General features: G+C 36.8%; 1 protein-coding gene across 2 annotated transcripts in view; it reads left to right on the forward strand.

The window, feature by feature from the left end:
* The first annotated feature begins 6,408 nt into the window (after positions 1–6,408).
* The window catches only part of LOC107749911 (CCR4-NOT transcription complex subunit 6), a 20,510-nt gene continuing 3,933 nt past the window's right edge, over positions 6,409–22,985 (forward strand). Inside the window, exons 1-11 of one of the 2 annotated variants that reach the window (XM_016565136.1) lie at positions 6,409–6,492; positions 7,932–8,053; positions 13,509–13,695; positions 14,286–14,371; positions 15,257–15,358; positions 15,657–15,725; positions 18,736–18,893; positions 19,079–19,233; positions 19,347–19,501; positions 20,910–21,143; positions 21,230–21,432. In XM_016565136.1, the coding sequence (XP_016420622.1) occupies positions 7,942–8,053; positions 13,509–13,695; positions 14,286–14,371; positions 15,257–15,358; positions 15,657–15,725; positions 18,736–18,893; positions 19,079–19,233; positions 19,347–19,501; positions 20,910–21,143; positions 21,230–21,432 (1,461 nt within the window). In that variant the 5' untranslated portion in view covers positions 6,409–6,492; positions 7,932–7,941. Of the gene's footprint in view, positions 6,493–7,931; positions 8,115–13,508; positions 13,696–14,285; positions 14,372–15,256; positions 15,359–15,656; positions 15,726–18,735; positions 18,894–19,078; positions 19,234–19,346; positions 19,502–20,909; positions 21,144–21,229; positions 21,433–22,985 lie in introns of those variants that run through there. The other variant, XM_016565137.1, reaches the window with a different exon arrangement.

Genomic DNA, 22,985 nt, shown 5'->3' on the forward strand with positions numbered 1-22,985 from the left:
AAGCAATGATCTATAAACATCTCAAATAATGTGCTGCGGAAAAAGGAGCTATCCATCTATCTATATATTTAAGAAATATTTTCTGAAAATATATCATTAAATTTTTTTAGGCAAAAACAAATATTTTACCAAAACAAAAACACTGAAAGAACAAAAAAAATAAAAAATAAAAAAAATAAAGGCCTTTAAAATTACAGTTCATGAGAAAAAGCCAAAGTCATTTCCAACGAGCTGGTATGTGAAAGTATGAGTAATGGCTATTTGATTTGAAGCAGGACCTGTCCTTTCGGACTCAATGATTTGAGGTCTTGTGAAGGTACAAGATGATGTAAACCCATGGCAGGAAATATGCCCCCAGAATGCATTAAATGCTCAGGTAGCCCACGTTTAATCAACTTTGTATCCATGTGGCATCTTGTCTGTGCCAGCCCGTCTCTCAATTTGCCCGACAAGGTCCAGAAGATGAGTAATGGGGCATGTTGGTTGGGATTTTTCAAGGTGTGGAGCTTTAGGGGAACATCTATCATGGGTAGCAGGGCCGTGTTATCATGGTATATCTGTCCGCTCATGATGTGGCAACTGGACACATGGGCAGACGGTGAATAAACTGCAATTCCACATGACATGAGAGACCCTAGAGATGCTAGAAAAGGTTAAATGCAGCAGCTAATATTTTCCATGTTTAACATCTAATGTAATATATTTAATGACCTAGGCTGTTTCTCTGCTCAATGTCGTCTGTGTTCCTAAATATAGCTTGTATACGTACTTGGCCATTCACGTTGCTATGCAAAGAGGTAAATGTAATTATAACATTGATCTTATTGATAGAGACGTGCTCACTGGAGGTGCGAATGTGGGGGTGTGAGTGTAAGAATTGAACAGGGAGACACAACAAAGGAAAAAAGAACCCTGTTTACTCTGAATTATTAAATGAGATGCAGAAAAGAAAATCTGGACGATCAGGGCTGTCACAGCTTCATGTCAAAGGTCAAAACGCAGCCCCTGTGACAAATTCCCAGCTTGAAGGGATCCCCCAGGGCCCTTTCTGTTCATGACTCAGACCCACAGGCGGTTTCTTTGTTTGCATTTGACTTACACATCCAGCTTCTTTGTTTTGAAAGAAAAACTGAGAGAAGGCAAAAAAATAAAAAAAAACCCTGATCTCTCAGAGTTACTTGAGCAAACAATATTCTCAGTTGCATTGCTGTAATAATATTTGTTAAAATCTTCCAATAAAGTGACAAAAAATATTGTCCTGACACGTAAAGTTAATAATATTGTAATATTGTCCTCACCATAATTAATTATATTTTAATTTAAAAATTATCATAAATAATAATTGATAATACTTGCGCACCAAATCCGTATTGACAGCACTGACCAAATATTTGAAAATGGAAATGCGCCACGAAGCTCAGTGTAAGTAGTCCATTTGTTACCATCACCATCCCTTTACAATTGACCAATCGGAATCACGTATTCCAGAGAGTCACGTAATAATGAATAAAAATTGACATATAGGGGATTTATTGACTAGTGATGTTCAATACGAAAAGTCACTCATGTATCATTTCATCAACACAGCTAATGAAAGAGATTAGAGACATTAGAGATTTCCACATTAGAGAATGTGTCTTTACACTCCAATAAGCCAATTACAAACAAGAGATGCTTAATCCTCTTCATTTCAAACAAGGAGAGTCGCAGTAAAAAAAAATTAATCCGTTTATTTGCTTTATTCTGTTTACTGTTCTCTTTGTATGGCACTGTTGATTTTTGAACTACCGAGTTTGAGTACAGAACAACCACAATAGGCGTAGTAACATAAAGTCAACATAAGACTCCTTTTGAATTTGTCAAGTGTATTTAAACAGGTCCTCTGTATTACTCAATTGCACTTCAAAACTGTCATCCACCGATGAATATGAATCAAAAGTGAATACTAAATGTGATATGGTTGGAAGACTTGGTGAATAAAGAGAAATGGCAGCTATATGCCAAACCATGAGTATCACTGCAAGCACATGATGAGATTTCCTTCTTTTTTCTACAACCTTTACTTTTTCCCTTGACCTTTAGTCCCTGCTCATTAGAGATGAGAAATGAAAGGCAAAAAAATAAAAAAAACCCCTGATCTCTCAGAGTTACTTGAGCAAACAATATTCTCAGTTGCATTGCTGTAATAATATTTGTTAAAATCTTCCAATAAAGTGACAAAAAATATTGTCCTGACACGTAAAGTTAATAATATTGTAATATTGTCCTCACCATAATTAATTATATTTTAATTTAAAAATTATCATAAATAATAATTGATAATACTTGCGCACCAAATCCGTATTGACAGCACTGACCAAATATTTGAAAATGGAAATGCGCCACGAAGCTCAGTGTAAGTAGTCCATTTGTTACCATCACCATCCCTTTACAATTGACCAATCGGAATCACGTATTCCAGAGAGTCACGTAATAATGAATAAAAATTGACATATAGGGGATTTATTGACTAGTGATGTTCAATACGAAAAGTCACTCATGTATCATTTCATCAACACAGCTAATGAAAGAGATTAGAGACATTAGAGATTTCCACATTAGAGAATGTGTCTTTACACTCCAATAAGCCAATTACAAACAAGAGATGCTTAATCCTCTTCATTTCAAACAAGGAGAGTCGCAGTAAAAAAAAATTAATCCGTTTATTTGCTTTATTCTGTTTACTGTTCTCTTTGTATGGCACTGTTGATTTTTGAACTACCGAGTTTGAGTACAGAACAACCACAATAGGCGTAGTAACATAAAGTCAACATAAGACTCCTTTTGAATTTGTCAAGTGTATTTAAACAGGTCCTCTGTATTACTCAATTGCACTTCAAAACTGTCATCCACCGATGAATATGAATCAAAAGTGAATACTAAATGTGATATGGTTGGAAGACTTGGTGAATAAAGAGAAATGGCAGCTATATGCCAAACCATGAGTATCACTGCAAGCACATGATGAGATTTCCTTCTTTTTTCTACAACCTTTACTTTTTCCCTTGACCTTTAGTCCCTGCTCATTAGAGATGAGAAATGATGACTTTACCAGACTCCTTTCCTACTGCGCTGAGATAATTATCAAGTGTTTGATTTATATAACCCGAGGCGTTCGATTTCTTGAAAGCGCTAATAATGCTGACACTCGCATGCTATTGAAAGCCATTCAATAGCTTTTGGCAGGGATGTCTCAATCATAGTCATTTAAATGAATCCTACTGTTCAAAGCGTTAAGTCACTGCATTGGAGAGCTTTCTGGCACACATCTGCACAGTTAGCGGAAGTGGGAGCGAGATGATTGAGAAACACAAGATGATAGAACGTTTGACAAGCACAACCCTTGCAATGCTCAGATAAGTGAATGCGGCAATAGCATCTGTCAGATTTCAATGTGCGCGCTGCTAAATGAGGATGCTGCTTAAAATGACGCTTTGGAATTTATGTAGGTGCTAATTGGATGATGTGGATTCAGTGGGGCACATGTGGATGATAAAGAAATATTTACATCTCTGATTTGTTTTGAATTGTAGAATTGTAATAGTTGGGGCTTGGTAAAATATACACTATAAAATAAAATACAGATCTAATATTATATCAGATATTGCCTTTCCAATATACTTATAAATCACATCATTGCCTCTTGAAACAGTGTTTCTTGCACTTTTTTTAATATAAAAATCACATTAAAACTTAGAAACTTCATGTTCATGATCATGTCTTCAAAAGGTAAACAGCATGAAAAAAGTCTGCACACACACTCCACCAGAAATCATATGCAAAAAGTTTACTGAAATAAACAAGGCAAACGTTTTGGTCACATGTTGACCATTTTCAATGCCACACATGATCATGTCTTAAGCATTTATATTTGTTATGTTTTTTACTATTTTTTGTTGTGTAGATTTTATTTTCCCAGACTCAGACTTTCAATAAAATGTGAAAATTCATCATAAAAATATGAATGTTTACATGTGTACTATGATAAATCAAATCAAAGAGTGCAACAAACATGATCCATTTTAATATGTATTGTGTAAATGCACAATACTATCTGCTAAATAAATACATAAATGTAAAAATACATAAATGTAAAAATAATTGCTATAATTTCATCATTTCGTCATTTCATCACACTGATCACTTTTTGAAGTGTACTTGGTTAAGGAGACAACCATGTCAGTGAAGATGAATGTGAGACTTGTGATGTGTGAAGAAAACAAAGGAAACCCAAGGTTAATATCACTTGAACCAAATTATATTGTGTTTCATTTCCAATCAAGCTATACATTTGTCAAATTATGCAAAGAGCGTGAAAACATTGTTTAATTGTGTGTATTTAGGATGCATGAAATAAGCACGAATAAGGAGCTGGGGTTTATGGGGTTTGAGATGTGGTGGAAATTAGACTTTCAGACAAAAATGGCGTAATGTATGTATGAATGAATCAGAAAAGACTTTAATCTCAGAACAGAACTTAAGATGTTTTATTTATATAAAAGTATTGAATCAAGGTGGTAATGCTTGCACATTCATTTTGTTTTGTATGCTTTGTTATCTTTAATAGTCTCAATGTGATTTCTGTAAACAAAAGATATGTATAAGTTAACATCAAGGCATCTTTCAGGCCTCAGTCGGACTTCAAGCTCTCAGAACTATTGATGTTCTATCATGAAAGGTTTAGCCCTGGTTACGTGGATCATGATGTGGAAGATGGAAGATGTCAGGGATGAAACTATATTTAGCCCTCAGCGGGTGGGAGTGTGTTTGTGCTTATGGCAGGATTATCACTTGACAGTTTCAGTGTTGTCACCAAATCTTTACATCCCACATTTCAAGCACAGTTTATTGAAAAGGCTGCGTTCCTTTTACACGTCAGTGGCAAATTAGATATTATGTAAAATCATTAGCACATATCCTTTACATGAGTCAGTTAGGCGTGTGTTTGATAGTCATTAATGCACAAAAAGATGTGTCTGGCATACCTGTAGTTATTTTATTATCAATAGGCCTATGTAATTTTGATGTGTTTTTTTTTTCTATGTTTGTGGTTTATGAATTCATTAATTATAGAAACTTCCACTTAAGTTGTTTTTTCTTTAGCATCTGTTGGGTTTATGATTTATGAAAATATGAAAACAATCCAATATGCATCACAGCTTGAAAAACATCATAAAAATATAAACTAAACTGTAATTTTACTCAATTTCACTATTATACCACAATCAAAAGTCTAAGGACAAAAAGCAATGCAAATGTTCTATATCCATAGAATAGCTACAGTAGCCTATATACTAGTCTGTTTTTTTATTGTCTACTGTTTCAGCTAGGCTACCTAAATAAATAAATAACGGGTAGTATACAGGTGCATCTCAATAAATTAGAATGTCGTGGAAAAGGTATACAGAAGGAGGTATTCAGTAAACCAGTATTAAATTTTTAACAAGAGCCCAGATGTGAGTGTAAAGCTCTATGATGCCATCCAGTGTCCAGTCAAATGTACTGTATGTCATAAACGAATTTCAATTATAACATATTTTATTTTCTTGGAAACATGAAAGCCTTTAAAGACTTATTGCTTGTATATTCCAAGAGCAAACTGAAAGTACAATTTCTTCACATATTATTCTATGTGGTTTATCTAATCTATTGGGAAGTGATGCACCTCATATCAGTTATAAAAAATTAAATGATTCACGTATTATTATATTATATATTATATTATATATTATTATATTATATATTCACTTATGTCGTCTGATTTTCAAGTTTTCAAGCCTGACAATCTCTTACATGTCAGTCGCCATATGATATCTAATTTTTAGAGTGTTTACAACAAAAACATGCCTCCCATTTAGTTAACTTGTTTCTTAAATGCAATTTCATCAATTGCCATTACTATTATCATTGCATAATGATCTATGGCGCGTTTATTTAAAAAAATCATATTTGTTTTACTCTACTCCTCAACATCCGCAAAATTGACCTATTTTTGTGACTCCCATTTTCAGTAGCCCCTCACTGCAGAACACAAGATCCAGGGGGCGTGGTTGGATTCACATCTAGGGGGTGGAGATTGGTAGGTTTAGGGGTGGAGATGGGTGGGTTTAGAGATCAGGGGGTGGAGACGGGAAGGTTTAGGAATATGTAAGGTAGGAGGAGTTGGATCTGGATCCAACCACGCCCCCTGGATCTTGTGTTCTGGGGAGTGAGGATCTCCCCATTTTTGGCCTGCCTCGCTGGCGTAAAACAGTATGGAGGCGTCGAGCTCACGAGCGGACCAATCAGATCGCTCGTTTCAGGGGCAGCCAATGAGGGAGGCGCTTCTTATCGCGCCCAGAAAATCTCACGGCCGCCATGATGCTTGTTTGCCTTGCCTTGAGTGAGAAAGAGCCGCGGATCAGAAACAAAGGAAACGCGCACTCGTCTTTGTGAACTGGAATGAGCTTACAGGTAAATCTAATACGGGTTTGAGGCCTTTTCAAATGTGTCTAGTGGTATGTGAGCAACGGAATATATTTTCTTTCACATTGCTTTGCGTTTGGTGTTGGTCTAGTTTTGTAAATGTATAATCGCATGTTAGCCAGTTAGCCCATGAGCTAATTTGCTCAATCTGAATATAGAGGAAATGATGGATCGATAAGATTGCGATCTTTTAATTTGTATTAGCTGCGTGCGTGGGCGCTTTAAAAACTATGATAGATTGATGAAATTAGCAACCAAGCGATGTTGAATGTTGAGATCTATGTAGTTGGTTATGTAAGCAGCCTGCTGTGTCCGTATGAAAGCTACATATGCTAACGCAGGTGTATTCTATATATTTATTAACATCGTAAAACTTAATTTACTTTTGATGGTTCCGGGCGATTAATATAGCACAAGTGCACTTAAAAAGTAATGTGGTTTCCTCCAGTAAACGGATAACGCTCACATTGCAGGGGGTCCGATCAAACTAATTCAGCAAATCTGGGGACAAGTACATATTACGATCTAAAGCCAATTCATTTCCTAATTACGTGTTCTTAATTGACTCATTAAGACGCCTTGCAGGTTGCCGTTTTCTCAGTGTATTTAACTCGCACGGCTAGCAGCCCTAAGTTAGCTCTGTAACGTGGCTCTGGGAAATAAACACGAGGTGGTGGTGTTTTTGTTTGGGTTCCGTTGCACAGCGATGATGAAAGACCAAAAACGAACCGCATCTGGCCCGTTGGTTAACTGATTAGTTAGCGATTAACACTGCAGTTATGTAATGGATATATACTGGCACCTTGTTTATTTGGAGTTCAGTTAGCAAGGACTTAAGCTGCACCTTTGTTTCTTGGGATTAGTAATATGAACCGACTTTCTGTTTGTGCCACGACTAACAGTTTTACTCTTATCGAACCAGATCTCATTTAAAACCACGTCTGAAAGAGTCGCCCTTTGCCTAAAGTGCCAGCTGTTCGCTCAAGAACGTTGAAAGATTTACTACCGCTAGTTGGTAACTTCTTACAAAACTTTGTCACAAGTTGTCATCTAATGCATTTCCTTTTTATCGAGTTCTAATTAGTCATTTATGGTTTTAAACTCTTATGGTTTGTTTGAATTGAAAGCAGCTTTATGTAAATTTGAGAAGCGTGGTGACGTTGAGCGGCGCGCAAGTATCTATTTGTCATATGCGTAATGGAAAAATCCCCTCAGTTATTGATCCTGGAATTGCTTTTGTGTGTGTTCTCTCACTCCTGCTCCCTTACACTCTCAGAGGGTTTTGCGATGTTGTTGTTGTTTTTTATTAGGCATGTCACCTGTTCTTTGCACTGTTTCCTGTCGTATAAAACTGCTTCATGTATGTAAAGTGCTACACATTTCCTGTAATATTGTTCTGTAGTGAAAGTGATTGTTGTTTGTTTCAGTATTACAGGGATGCCCAAGGAAAAATATGATCCGCCTGACCCAAGGAGGATGTACTCAATAATGTCCAGTGAGGAGGTGGCCAATGGGAAGAAGTCATATTGGGCAGAGCTGGAGATTATTGGTAATGTTTGGGGTCTCAGAGGGGGTCATGATGTCAGAGTGAAATGAAAGCAAAATGCACGGTTTGTTTAAAGTTGGCATGAAATGAAAATTCACTTTGTATTTTGTAAATGCATGTTATAGTTCTTATTGTGAACAATTAATCTGTGCTTTTTTTTTTACCTCATTGTTTTTAATCAAAATGGCATAACTAGATATTCCAGTGAAAATGGCAGACTTCTTTCTGGTGACGTATGCAGGAATTCTCCAGTCATTTAGTCTGCTTAAACCCACCCCGCAAGCTCACGTTCACCTGCCCTCACTTTTGAGCATGATGCCCGCATCTCAAAATCCAAAGAACAGATGAATAGAAACAAGTGTCCGCCCTACATTTTTTCGTTACATTCAGATGTTTGTCACAATATGTTAGAAAAGCTGTGTTGCTGATCGTTTCATTGTGACTTTCAGTGCTCATTATTCCAATAAAATGTTAGTACTAATTAGGGATGGGCGATATATATATATATATATATAAATAAAATGATATCTCGATAGTGTCAATTTTTACTATATTTGATTTATATCTCTATGTTTGCATTTGCTTTTAAATAATAATTTAAAAAACATGATTTTCTTTTGCCCCCATTAAAAAAAACAACAAAAACAATTTAGGTAGAACAGGGGTGTATTCCAGAAAGGAGGGGTATTTTGGGGTTTTTGTCACATTTACGGTGTCGGCATGATGAAAATAAAAGTGGTGCGGTGAGAAAAATAATCTTGTTTCCATTTGCATTAAGATTATTTTTCTTACCCCACTGGAAGATAATTTTATTTCCCCCAAGAAACAAGACTAATATTTTATTTTTGTATATAGAAAATGCATCATGATTTAAGAATTTTTAGATATTTGTACTTGAAATAAGGCAAACATCTCAGCAATAAAAGCATTTTTGCAGCATGAATGAATGAGGTATTTAAACATCGCTTATGCTTAAAAAAGGTGGAGGAGACCGAAAGAAACTCTGGGTTTACCGAAGAATACCTGCTCCCGACCAGATTAGGTTCACATACTATGGTAACTTACCGAAAGGTTTAGTTTTGTCTTTTATTGGAACCGAAAACACTGAGTTTCCCTTTTCTGGGGTTAACAAACTCTTGAGTTTCCAACAAAACCCACTTTGTGGAATACACCCCGGCTACTGTTACAAAGTAAATACAAAATGTTTAGTACAAATTTAAGCAGTTAAAAAAAATCTAGACCAAGTGATCGCTTACTGCTTTTTATTAAATGAACACATGTATATGTAACTGAAGTAGTGCAAAACAAGTACTGAAAGTGTATTGTCAACTTTTTTTAGTGCATGCTATTCACAATTTACACTGCAACTGAGGGAAATAATTAAACTGGTATAAGTATTTTTCACAAGGTTTTTAGCTAAGAACACAAGTCTGTCAACTCTCTGTGGTTTAAGAGAAGCTCTGTGGCATGAAACTGTTCCCACTGGCACTAAAAACTAGTGTTGGGCGATATGGTCATTTTTCAAATCGTCATATCGCCAGCCCGTGAGATTGCCGATACACGATATTATCGTGCGTGGGTGGGTGGGGGCAAGAGAGAGACTCTCTGTACTTATCATAGGCTATTTCATAACTATGTGGTGTTTTAAACTGCGCGTGAGAGAGAGAGCGCCTATGAAAGCACCAATAATCGAAATAATATATGTTTGTTAAATATAAAAAATATTTAAAACTGCTATTTCATATATATTCGGATACAGCAGTCATACATCGCTATTAGGACCGCATGTCCTGTGACAAGTTTGCCGCATCAGAGCACGGACGTTATCAGTCTAAAAGGTCTGCAGTCAACGGTGAAAATCAAAAGTAGATTTATTTTAAAGACCAACAGTTTAACACTAAATATTGGACATAAACGAACACGTTAAATATAAAAGTATTTACTTGACCAGGGGTGGCGAACTCCGGTCCTGGAGAGCCATAGCCCTGTAGAGTTCAGCTCCAACCCTAATTAAAACTCACCTGCCTGTAGCTTCCTAGTAACCCTTTAGGCCTTGATTAGCTTGTTCAGGTGTGTTTGATTAGGGTTGAAGCAAAACTCTGCAGGGCTGCGGCTCTCCAGGACCACCCCTGGTCTTGACTATCGACAAAGACATGTGCTATGGTCGATATCTCTGACTATCGTCGATACGCGATACTATCGTCTATCGGCACAACCCTACTAAAACCCCTCTCAGATGGGGAGCTAGTTGCTGGAACACATAGGTATTTCTTAGCTAATTTTTAAAATTTGGGGAAATGTGCCTCATGGGCGCAAATCAATAGAATGTGAACTCAAACATGGTTTATTTGACCTCATCTAGTGTACTGATTCATTATAGGCTTATATAAATAAATAAATAAATACCAAAGACTTATGCACTATCTCTGTCTATATTATGAAAACTGGTAAAACAAATGAAAAATATTGTAACAGTGAAATTCCTAATAGTAATTCCAAATTGCCATAGCCCATGTTTCTCTATTCAAACAACAGCGGTTGAGTAAGTGCATTTATTCAGCGATCACAATCGCAAACAATACAGTCGAGATCTCATGACAGGACACAGACTGGTTGAGTGACACTTTCATTTTGATCGCTAAACTCCAGCTTGTTTGTTGGTGTTTTCAGATCATCGTCGGCGGCGCTTCTGCAATGAGGAGCAAGCGTTTGCGCATGGTTGCCAGATTGCTTAAAATAAGCAAAACACGGGGCAGAAAATGTATCCTTGTAACAGCGAAGCTCTGTTTCGGGGATTTGAACTCTTGTTATCTGGCAACCACACTCATGAAAGCTCGCGTAGTAGAGGCGTGTACAGTAGAGCAGTCCGCAATGGCACGTTAGCTGTGTCCAAAACCGCTCCCTATCCACTGTATAGTGCACTATATCGGATGTCAGCCATTTTGTAGTGCTGTCCGAATTCTGAGTGAACGACTTTATTCCCTACATTCATCCTCTACTTTTTACCCACAATGCATTCTGATTTCGAGTGTACAACCGATGTACACTCGCTGAAACACTATTTCCCACAATCCAATGCCGAGAACCGGCAAGCTGGAAGAGAAAGCGGAAGCGAGCAAGTTTGAATGAGATGCCGATTACATCTTTATTATTTTTGCTTTAACGTTTATTTCATACATTATTTATATTAAAATATGTTATGTAGACAATAACTCAGTTTAATATTTTACTAATTTACTGAGGTGGCATCGTTGTTAACTTGATGATAATTTGGTGGATAATTTAAAAATGTTCGTTAATCACAGTAGGTAGCGTATTCATTCTGATGTAAAATTAACGGTCGCCTGAGGGCGCTCTATGACCGTTATCTTATCTGAAAACGCTGCTCGGGCGAGAGTGCATAATTACAATATAAAGTCATTTTGAGTGTTATTGCTATTATTATTTTCTAAAATAAGGTACATGTAATATAAAAGTACATAGGCCTATGTGACGATGGTTTTGCAACAGCTCCAAGTCTCACGCGCAGTGTATACGTCACCGTCTGAATAAGTTCACTTATTTAACTCCTTTCTGATATATACTGCCATACACTATACAGGATTAGTGAATGAGTGAGCGATTTCGGACACAGCTAAGGTCTCCTTTTTTGGACGTTCGCCGTTCGGCACGTTCTTTTGGGAAAGTATGCTTGAATTTGAAATTCGATATTCATATTTTCAAGTTGTACATTGTCGACAAAATTATTGCGATATTATCGCTAATATTCGATATATCGCCCAGCCCTAGTACTAAATAATCAAAATATAGTAATTGCTCCACCTTTAACCACTTTTGTTTTTGGCTGAGGTGATTGTGTTGGAAGATAATGTTAAGCAATAAGCAAAAAGCTATTTACACTTGTTTACACTGTTGAAGTCAGTATCACGTTTTTAAGTCTTGCCAATAGTTAATGCAGTAATATATTGGCATTTAATGTAAATTAAAATAAATTAGTTTTGTAGAACTGCAATAACTAATCAATGAAAACATTCAACAAATTTATTATAGATTCAGTCACGTTTTTATGGACAAACCTGAAATACAGGACACAGACTGAGCTGTTGCGGGAAAAGTGCACAAGCCGATTGCTTTATGCTTTTTAATATTTGGAGATGTTTTCCTAAGCGTATAACTTTTTATGGTTATATCCTTATCTGTAAACGTTAGAGAATAATTTTTACTTTTCATAAAGCAACCCTCTACACTGCGAGTAAATCACTCGCATATGCGACTAAATCTTCACTCTGGGCGACTAAATGATGTCCAATATTAGCCAATTGCTAAAAAATTCTCAGATTTTACTCGCCAGTGTGTGAGTTGGAGGCTAAGTATAAGTTTAGCTCAGATATATTTTCACTCGCCGGACACTGACTGAGCGCATCAGAGTTTCACTCTCCGCCAAGCGATCTGCGCTGTTTTTCAGTTCATCTCAATGGATGTGCAACGCACCTGTATTTAACGTACCGTAAACTCTAGTGTGAAGCGCACGACTCGCCGTCGCTTTGTTTCACACACACGCAGAAGAGTGTACTTTCAGATATTTATAAAACTGTGCCATTTTACAAACAAACGCATATATATATATACATATATATATACACATATACACACTCTCCATTTATCTGTCTGGAGAGTAAACTAAAAAATTTACTAGCCAATGGCGATTCAATTGCCAAGTTGTTCGTAGAGGGCTGTAAAGGTTCTTCAAAGTGAGGGAGTCTGTGATACTTCAGACTTCATTGAATGAGCATCAGCGTGCACATCAGACAGACAGAGCACATTAGAAAGCGTGCAATAATTCTGACTAAAATGTACATTTAACTGTTAAATTAAGTTATTTTTGTGAGGGCAGTAACTGTAAAGGCACTATTATAATTGGTAATAGATATAATTGTTCAGATGAGTAAATGCACCTCTTACCAAGTTAACAATCTGCTTTTGTTTTTGTTTTGTATTTTCTTTTAATTTAGTGATGTTAACTTTTCCTTTTTTGCACAATGTAAATCATAGCCTACATGGATACATTCACTATATTTGTTTTCATAGCCTTCACTTTGTACATTGTTTGGAGGATAACATTGGGCCGGTTGTGGAATATATGCAGAAAATAAAATGTTGCTTTTGTGTGATTAATCGATGAAATCATTAGTTGCAGCCCTAGAGTTTTGAAAAAGATTTGTTTCATTGGAGATATGTTGAGATGCTCTTGAAGCTGCTGAATTCAAGTGCTGCACTTTTTATTTTTATTTTATTTTTTGGTTTCAATAGAAAATGCATTAATTTACAGAAGTAAAATGTGCAAATGCTGTTTCATGTTGATGTTAATAAGTTGTTTTAAATATTTTAGTATATTCACTTTTTAAGTCCCTTTTAAGTTTGTGTTGCTTAAGCACGCAATGCTCTGTTTTCTTTGCAGGAAAAGTGAGGAGTTTGAGTTCAACATTATGGTCCCTTACCCATCTCACTGCTCTTCATATTAGTGATAACTCACTTTCGCGAATCCCGCCCGACATTGCCAAACTACACAACTTGGTGTACCTGGACCTCTCGTCCAATAAGATCAGGAGCCTGCCCGCCGAGCTAGGCAACATGGTATCTCTCAGGTGAGAAGCTAGTTGGCTTGAAACCAGACAATGAAACCACTATAAAGATTTTATTTTGATGTAAGGCAGATGGATGAGACTATTGTGGTAGCGTGCAGAGTCTTTTTAACCCCATGCTTGCTTTTGCACGAGTCGTTTGGCCTCCAGGCTTTAATTAGGTCCTGTATTCTTCAGAAGTGATGTTTGCCTCCAGGGGCTGTGCTCTTATAACACCACCATTCTCATGTGTGGGGGACACCGTGGTTAGCTCTTTCATTTGTCACAGGTTGAAATATGTTACCACTTCTGCTAGTGTGATTACTGCTGCTCGGTATGGTTATAAATCATGTTCTGAGAGGAGCTGAAATGCTACCTTTGAAAGTAGTTGGGATGTCATCCAACAGCTGAAATGCGCCAGGCTACAATAGGTTTTGTGCAGAATGGCGGCTTTTATGCCAAAAAGGCCTGTTGACGTTGAGTTTTTTTTTGTAGCATTTGGCTTTTCATGCAATAGTTGATCTTTTAAAAACACCCTGTATTCTTTTGTGCTTTTTGTTGTATGATTATCACTGTTTTTATGGCATGCAAATTTTTGTCTGTTTGTTTCACAGGGAACTGCTTTTAAATAACAACCAGTTACGAGTTCTGCCTTTTGAGCTTGGAAAACTCTTTCAGTTACAAACGTTGGGTTTGAAAGGTACTACTTCCTTTTATAACCCATTAAACTTTAGTTTTGCAGGCCCAGATGGACTTTATGGAAGTTTTTGCTTTTTCTGTGCTGGTTTTAGAATTTAGAATGTAGAAATAGTAAAAGGTTTTAAACTAACCTGAGTGTACTACACTTATTAGTAGCAGAAAATAATAATCAAATTGGTAAAAATATCTAAAACACTCAAGGGCCAGAGAATGTGTGCAGAGCATTTCTCCAGGTGTGGATTCTGTGTGAGCTTAGTTAGTTGTTGATATTTTGTTGCTCTAAAGTAACAATTGCTGTAGTAAGCTTGTCACTCTTAGATAGGAATTGGAATGCATATATATATATATATATATTAGTGATCTACTATTAACAATTACTTTGAGTCTATAAATATTTAAAATATGTTTTTGGATTCATATTTAAAATTGCTTTATGTAAAATAATTTATCCATTTTGTTAATTTCTCTTTTATTTATTGTTTGCCAATGTTAGCTATTTTGAATTCAGTTGTTTCCCTATTGTACAATTTATTATAGATGTATTGATTTCTTTGGACTTCTTTCCCCTTTTGGATTCCCAACTAAGTGATGTTAGGATCAGTGATGGAATTTGAGAAAATCAGATGTAAATGTAATTCTACAGTGATGTATGTACTAGGGCTGTGCAATTAAATCGCATGCGATTGTCATGCGCATCTCGTCAGTAAAGCCGGTCCCCTGAAAGCAGGTGATGGAGATTTACTACTAATCACGGGACCGGCTTTACTGACGAGATGCGCATGACAATCGCATGCGATTTAATTGCACAGCCCTAGTATGTACTGGTTCTGTAATTATGCTTTTTTTCGGTGACATGTCATGTTTTATGTTTTGTTGTGTTCTGTAGGGAACCCACTTGCACAAGAAATCTTGAACCTCTACCAAGAGCCTGATGGGACACGTCGACTCCTCAACTACCTGCTGGACAATCTCGCAGGCACCAAACGTGGTGAGTCAACCCTTGTACAGCTGGCCTTCTTGTGTGGCGAGCACTGAAAAGCTTATATTCTTGTACATGCTCTTTAGAGCAGATTAATTTCATGCAATGAAATGAGTCATGGAATTGTTGTTTGTTTGAACATTTTCTTTTGATGCTCTCTGAATTACTGTGGAGATAATTACTATGTTCTTGCATGGCAATGCGGAGCAATTTCCATTGAGTCATTGCTCAGTTTTTATTGAAAGGTTCACTGAGTGTAGTGTGTATTTTTTATTTATTTATTTTTTATTTTTTTTTTGGGCCATAGTATCTATAGAACAGCCACCACCTCGCTCATGGATACCACTGCAGGAGCCTGACAGAACACGGCCAGCAGGTGAGGCACTTTCACTTAAGTTCACATTGTGTCACACAGGCCTGCACCATTTAATCTTTCACTTCTCTTTTACCCAGGTGCAGCAATTTAGAGAATTCTTTTCTAATAAAAAAGGGCAAGTCATCCTCAAAGCGTGGCCTAGAGGCAGTTTTACTTCATGACAGACCTAGGGCTGCACAATTATTTAAATAATGCAGAATTTATGATAAGGTCTTGTGCGATATTTATTTAACCACAAAAGGCTGAGATTTGATTAGACATAGTCTGCAGGAACTATGCCTGTAATATTCAAGCACATGTGAGGCTCTTGATATGGCGTTTTAGCTGTCCGAGTTTGGTTCGCTTCAAATAAAGAGCTTTAAGAAACCTCTTTATTTTTTTCAAATTTAGTGTTTTCTGTTTTAATGGTTTAAGCTATAAAAAAGCATGTCTAATCAATTAAATTCATAACTAACAATTTATTAAATTAACAATATTAAGGCCCTTTGAAATTCTTTTTCCCAAGTTCCATTTTAAAAAAAATTTTTAAGTTAAAATTTTCCTTGATTTAATAATTTATCAAACTGTAGTAAACATAAGTTCATAAATATTTTAAAATAAAAGCAAATGAAAATAATTGAAAAATATAGCTGCAAGCAGCAATTACGGGGCCAAGCACTCCAGAGGCAAAATGAGGAGCTTGGCATGGATCATCAGACCAACCTCAAAAATTAGTAATTAAAGCAAGTTTAGGATGATTTGAAGCAAAATGACTGAAAATTCAGAAACCCAACTTCTGGTAATATGATTTAATGGCTTATCACTTTTGACCAATAGGTGGCACTGTTATCAAGTCGATGTGGTGTGTCCTGTGTGAGGTGACAATGGCACACACAAAGTTTGGTGTCAATATGTCAAAGCTTTGCTGAGCAATATGATCTGGCAATATGCCTCAAATTTGTTGTGGCACTATACAAAAAAAACATTTTTGTCTATCAACACGAAGTCCATAACTTTTTGTCAGCACTGTCTGATGATGATCTGATTCGATTTTGGTGAAAATCGGACCAACGGGCGAGGAGGAGTTTGAAAAAGTAGGTTTTCAACATAAATCAAAATGGTGGACAGGAAGTTCGGCCCACAATGGCATAATTGGTATCCATGTTGTTGGCATGACCCAATAAATATTTTGAGATTAATTCTAATAAGCTAATGCAATCAAAAATTATTAGCATTTTTGGAAATTTCATAATTAATGGTTAATGAATGGTTTACTACTCTTGACCAGTAGGTGGCGCGGTTACCAAAATGATGTGGCCTAGTCAGTGTGAGGTGTCAATGGCACATACAAAGTTTGGTGTAAATATGTCAAAGCTTTGCAGAGATACAGCCTCAGATGCAGTTTGGCATCTTTCCAGCAAATTCGTTGATGCGCTAAACGAGAACCGTTTCGTATATCAACATGAAATCCATAACTTTTTGCCAGCTTGGTCTGAAGATGATTTGAATTTGGTGAAAATCGGGCTAACGGTCTAGGAGGAGTTCGAAAAATTTGGTTTTCAACATGAATCAAAATGGCGGACAGGACATTCAGCCAGTTATGTCAAAATTGGTATCAATGTTCTTGGCATGATCCAAGGAATCTATCAACATCAGTCTCATTACAATAAGTTAACGTAAGCCAAAGTTATTAGCATTTTTAGAAATTTCATTATAACTTTTGACCACAAGGTGGTGCTGGCCCCGAACTTTGAGTACCGTCAGGGCATGGTGCCAAAGACACGTACTGAGTTTCGTAACTATACGTCAATGTGTTCAAAAAATGTAGCATTTTATGAAAAAATTCAAAATGGCTGACATGGGAAAATTGGATATGGTTCGACTTGGCATGATCCACCGACTCTAAAGAGACCAGTTATAAGCATAACCATTCAGAAGTTATAAGCAAAAAGAGCAATTTTTCATATCTCCTGACCACTAGGTGGCAATGTGCCGAAACACTGCAGGTAGCCTCAGGTCAAGCTTGTTATAGCACATACCAAGTTTGGTCTCAATACACCAAACCGTTGCGGAGATATAGCCTCACATCCATTTGTACGTGCTTTTTGTGGAATTCGTTCGCGTGTTATTAGAGAATGGTTGGATCAAGGACAAATATGACTGCTGCACTCGCGTCTCATGCAAGAAATGTATAGAAAGCCATGCAAAGTTAAAAGTTTAAACTTTTAGAAAACACGTCACGAATTTGTGGAGGTGTATTCCTTTTCACTGCATCTCTTATGTTTTTAAATGCAATCTGCGTGATGGGCGATTCGGCTCTTTGTATTAAGCAATGCATAAATACATGATGCTGTTTTGTTCATAATTGTTTATGCAATTTACGAAATTGTTTGATTTATGAGTTAATTTAGACGTAATGCATGTTTTTATAGAGTTACTTGCTAAATGCGCTGCATTATTTTGCTCATTGCGCCCTCCTGTGGCCTCGGCAGACAAGCCAAAAGTTTATATTTGTTGTTTGTCTCAATAAATTGGGTTAGTTTAAAAATACAGTGGTTAAATTTAAACGTTTTTTTCTATTGCTCTTTGTTTTAAAAAAGATTATAAAAAATGTCAATGATTATCGATACTGAACGATATGAAACATTATATCGTTGATACATTTTTTAGCTATATCGCCCAGCCCTAGGTTCTATGGGCTGCCATAGACTCAAGAGCGGAAGAAGAAGAATAATAAGAACGCCAACGGATACAATAGGTGCCATTGCACCTTCCGTGCTTGGCCCCTAATTAAATAGTCACTGCTACTACTTTGAGAATTAAATTTTTACAATAATTTGTCAAAATTTGCCAAATTCTGTGAAATTCCAGGATGCCTAATGAATGACACGTGACTCAATTTTTTATATTATGGTGTAATAAAATCCTGTATAAATATTGAATATTTTTGTATATAAAAGTAACCGCATCTTAATGAATAGCTATTTTTGTCAACCTCACTGAAGTCTTGCTTCCTTTTTTCACACTTTAGCACTTTTCTCTGTAATGTGCTACAACGTGCTTTGTGATAAGTACGCCACACGTCAGCTCTACGGCTACTGTCCCTCCTGGGCCCTCAACTGGGACTACAGGAAGAAGTCCATTATGCAGGAGATCCTCAGCTGCAGTGCGGACATCATCAGCCTACAGGTTTGTCAGCCACTTACATAATTCAAGCTGGAGAACTGTGCTTTAAAAGCAATTCTTACTGGAATAAACTCCTTTAAGGAAACATAGTTCCAAAATTAGACCGTGACACCAAAACTGTTCAGTTAGGTGATGTCTCATTTACACCCAGTCATAACAAAAACATCAATCTCTAATGTGCCCAATAGGAAGTGGAGACGGAGCAGTACTACCACTATTTCCTGGTGGAGCTGAAGGAACATGGTTATGAAGGATTCTTCAGCCCGAAGTCCCGAGCCAGGACTATGTCAGAATCTGACCGCAAACATGTGGACGGCTGCGCCATCTTCTATAAAACAGAGAAGTGAGTCCACCTTAAGCAGACTGCAAGCCTTTAGTTTAGGGGTTTGAACAACAGTTGTTCTAGCATGTTGTGTTTGCATGCGTCATCCTGACCTCACTGTTTCTGTTGAGCAGGTTCAGTCTGGTGCAGAAACACACAGTGGAGTTCAACCAGCTGGCTATGGCAAATTCAGAAGGTTCAGAGGCCATGTTGAACAGGGTGATGACCAAGGACAACATCGGAGTGGCTGTACTACTAGAGCTGCGGAAAGAGATGATGGAGCAGTCTGGTCTGTTTCCTTTTTCCCCTTTCTTTTCGCTACATTTACAGTTGCACTCTTGGTGCATGTTACTCCTTCTGGTGTGACTTTACACTAAATCTGTATGATTAACTGTGAAAATATAAAATCACTCAAGTATATAAATATTTAACTATTCACACCAGTACCTAAAAATATTGATATTTTCATTGTATTGTGATATTTGGGTTAATGTGATCGATCCGCCTGCTTCATAGTCTGAAACACACAAACTGAACTTTCTGTTGTACATGTGTGTTGCTTAAAACTAGTAAGATAAATAATAATGATGATGATAAAATTATAATATAATAATTTAAAAGTTTTTTTTGTTTTGTTTTTTACTGAATTAATTTATATTTTACATGAAAGCAATAAAACAGTGAAGTCATAGTTTACAGTGATTTTAAGGGGTGTTGGGTGCAACATTTATTGCTTTCATAAAACGGTTACTACGCATACCTGGCAAGGTTTCATAAAAAAAACACACAGTAAGAAAAAAATGTATGTTTTATTATGAAATAACACTTCTGCCAATCACTGTATTTTTTCAGGACTGTTTTATAGTTGTACATGCTCTTTTCTCCCATTTCTGCATTTAGATCATCTTTGGCATTTAATGCTTACTTAATTCCTTTATTAAAAACACTAATTTAATAACCATGTTAAGTGTAATTTTAGCAAATGAATCAAAATGATTATCCATTTTTCATACTAAACAATGCCACCAACAATATTAAAATTCTACAGTTTATTATGCTTTAACTAAAACCATAAGGAGGCATTTTCATTATTTGAAATAAATGGAAATAAAGTATTAAACTATTTCAGAAAGTTGCCATGGCAACATTTCTATATTTTCATTGTTTAACTTGTACTAAAATAACTAAAACGGAAGTAAATTTTTTTTTAAATAAACTACTTATAAAAAGTAAAACTTTACCTAAAATTAATAAAACGTATAAAAACAATTCAAGATAAAGTATGTAATAGTATCTTGATGGAAGTTGCATTTACTTTTATAGCACTTTTTCAATAGAGACTGATTCCATGAAGCTTCACATTATTAAACAGGAAAGTAACAATCAATGATGCAAACTTCACAAATGAGACGCATCCAAAGTGCTATAAAGCAGCTGTAGCAAGACAATAGTGTCATTCTTCAGCTCCAGTCAGTTCAGTTTTGGTTCAGTAGCTGCGTAAAGTTCATTCATCATAAAATGACTTCAGCTCAGCTGAAGACCGTAGTGTTGTTGTTCAGCTTGAGTCAGTTCTGTGTAGATTCATTTCAGTTCAATAACAGTGATGTTGCAAAATTCATGAATTATTAGTTTTACTCTGGGCAGAGACTCTTAAGTCTCATAGCAATATCTAAGCAGTGTCTCTTTCTACTCCATAGCTGGAAAGCCTCTGCATGGCATGGAGAAACAGCTCCTTCTTGTGGCCAATGCTCATATGCACTGGGACCCCGAGTACTCGGATGTGAAGCTTGTCCAGACCATGATGTTTCTGTCTGAAGTGAAGAACATTGTGGACAAAGCCACTCGCAGTCTCAAGCTCTCCTCTGTCTCAGGAGAAACCAATGCTATCCCTCTGGTCCTGTGCGCTGACCTCAACTCTCTACCTGACTCAGGTATGTATGCCAGAACCATAGTGTTTAGAGATTGATTTTCATTCATTCTTGCATTATTCCTGATGGAGATTTTCATGCTCGCACAGGTGTGGTGGAGTACCTGAGCACAGGTGGTGTGGACGGCACCCACAAGGACTTCAAAGAGCTGAGATATATTGACAGCTTGACCAACTTTAACTGCAACGGCAAGAATGGCACCTCCAGCACCAGGATCACGCACGGCTTCAAGCTGAAGAGTGCCTATGAGAACGGCCTGATGCCTTTCACCAACTACACCTTTGACTTTAAGGTTTGATTTCTTTTTTTTTTTTATATATATATATATATACAATGCTTGTATATCTCTTCTGTTTTAGCTATGCGTTCTAGACGGGCTGTCAGTCAGTGCAGTTACAGTGTTGCACCACAAGGTGGTGGTAAGGGACTGTCTTTTAGTGAGTCTTTAAACCGTTGTTTCAACTACACGTTCAAAAACTGATTCATTCATTCAAAGAGAGACGTAATGAAACGCGGTTGAAATAATTTTAACTTTGAGCGCCACTTTAGAAGGCTTAGCTCACCAGCTATGCGTCGGTGCTAAGACGGAGATTTCGCTTTCCTTGGACATGACAACATATTTTCACAAATATATGACTCTGCCTGGAGGACAGACGCAAGTAATGGCACACGCTCAGTCCATCTCTCTCTCTCTCTCATTCACTGTCTGTTTAGGCTTGTTAAGTGCAAATCTATGAAGCCTCTGTACAAATCAGCATGGTACACATTGTTGTCATTACTAACTTGTTTAATATTCAGTCCACATGCATGAAGTGTAAAACGAGAAGGGCATAACCATACGAAAAAAGAAAACGCGCAAAAATCGCGGTTGCTGCGGTTCTTGCATTCCTCTGCGGTTTGCTCAATAGCAGTATTGCGATATTGCGGTTATCGCGACAGCCCTACAAACAACAAATATTTTTGTTTTAACAGTCAAACACACAAATTAAACTAATATCTAATTTCTAATGTTTTATATGCAGATTAAATAGGTCTTTATTGTATCGATTCACGCAGGTATGTGTTACTCCGCAGCGGTGCTGACCTGACCAGGCTACAATAGTCCAAATATAAATACTTATTATCGATAATAGTGTACCGTAGTGATTCGGAATAAGACGACAACGCGGTTTGGAAGATGAATTCATGATGTACTCTCTCATTATATACATTTTGCAAATTTTGAACACAGAAAAAGTTACATAGTGCTGCTTTAAGGAAACTTTTGTCTTGTCTCCCGAGGGCGCAATGAGCAAATGCAGCACATTTAAATTGTAAACACAAGGAAATAAGTCTATAAAAAAAACGTGCATTACGTCTACATTAAATCAAATATAATTTCATAAATTGCATAAACAATTATGAACAAAACGGCATCATGTATTTATGCATTGCTTAATTCAAAGAGCCGAAGCGCCATTCACACAGACTGCATTTAAAAACATAAAAGATGCAGTGAAATGGAAGAAACCTTCACAAATTTGCGACGTGTTTTCTAAAAGTTTTAACTTTTTTTAACTTTGCATGGCTACACCTCTTGTGTGAGACGCGAGTGCAGCAGTCATATCTGTCCGTCTAAAAAATGCGCTGAATATGCGTTCTGTGTGAATGGCATAATAGTTTCGGTTTGAACCTAATCAAGATCTTCTCCGCATTGAGCTTCTATATTTCTCTAATATTTTGAATGCATAACTCCGCAACTGCGCGTCTCGTGGGCTAGACTAACAAAACATTAAAATACAACAATGTCACTTACAACATTATCACCGCATCTCGTGCTCCACTGATGACGCTCCCTGACGCACA

This window comes from Sinocyclocheilus rhinocerous, unplaced genomic scaffold, assembly GCF_001515625.1.
Source record: "Sinocyclocheilus rhinocerous isolate Xijiao unplaced genomic scaffold, SAMN03320098_v1.1 scaffold320, whole genome shotgun sequence".
NCBI classification, from domain to species: domain Eukaryota; kingdom Metazoa; phylum Chordata; class Actinopteri; order Cypriniformes; family Cyprinidae; genus Sinocyclocheilus; species Sinocyclocheilus rhinocerous.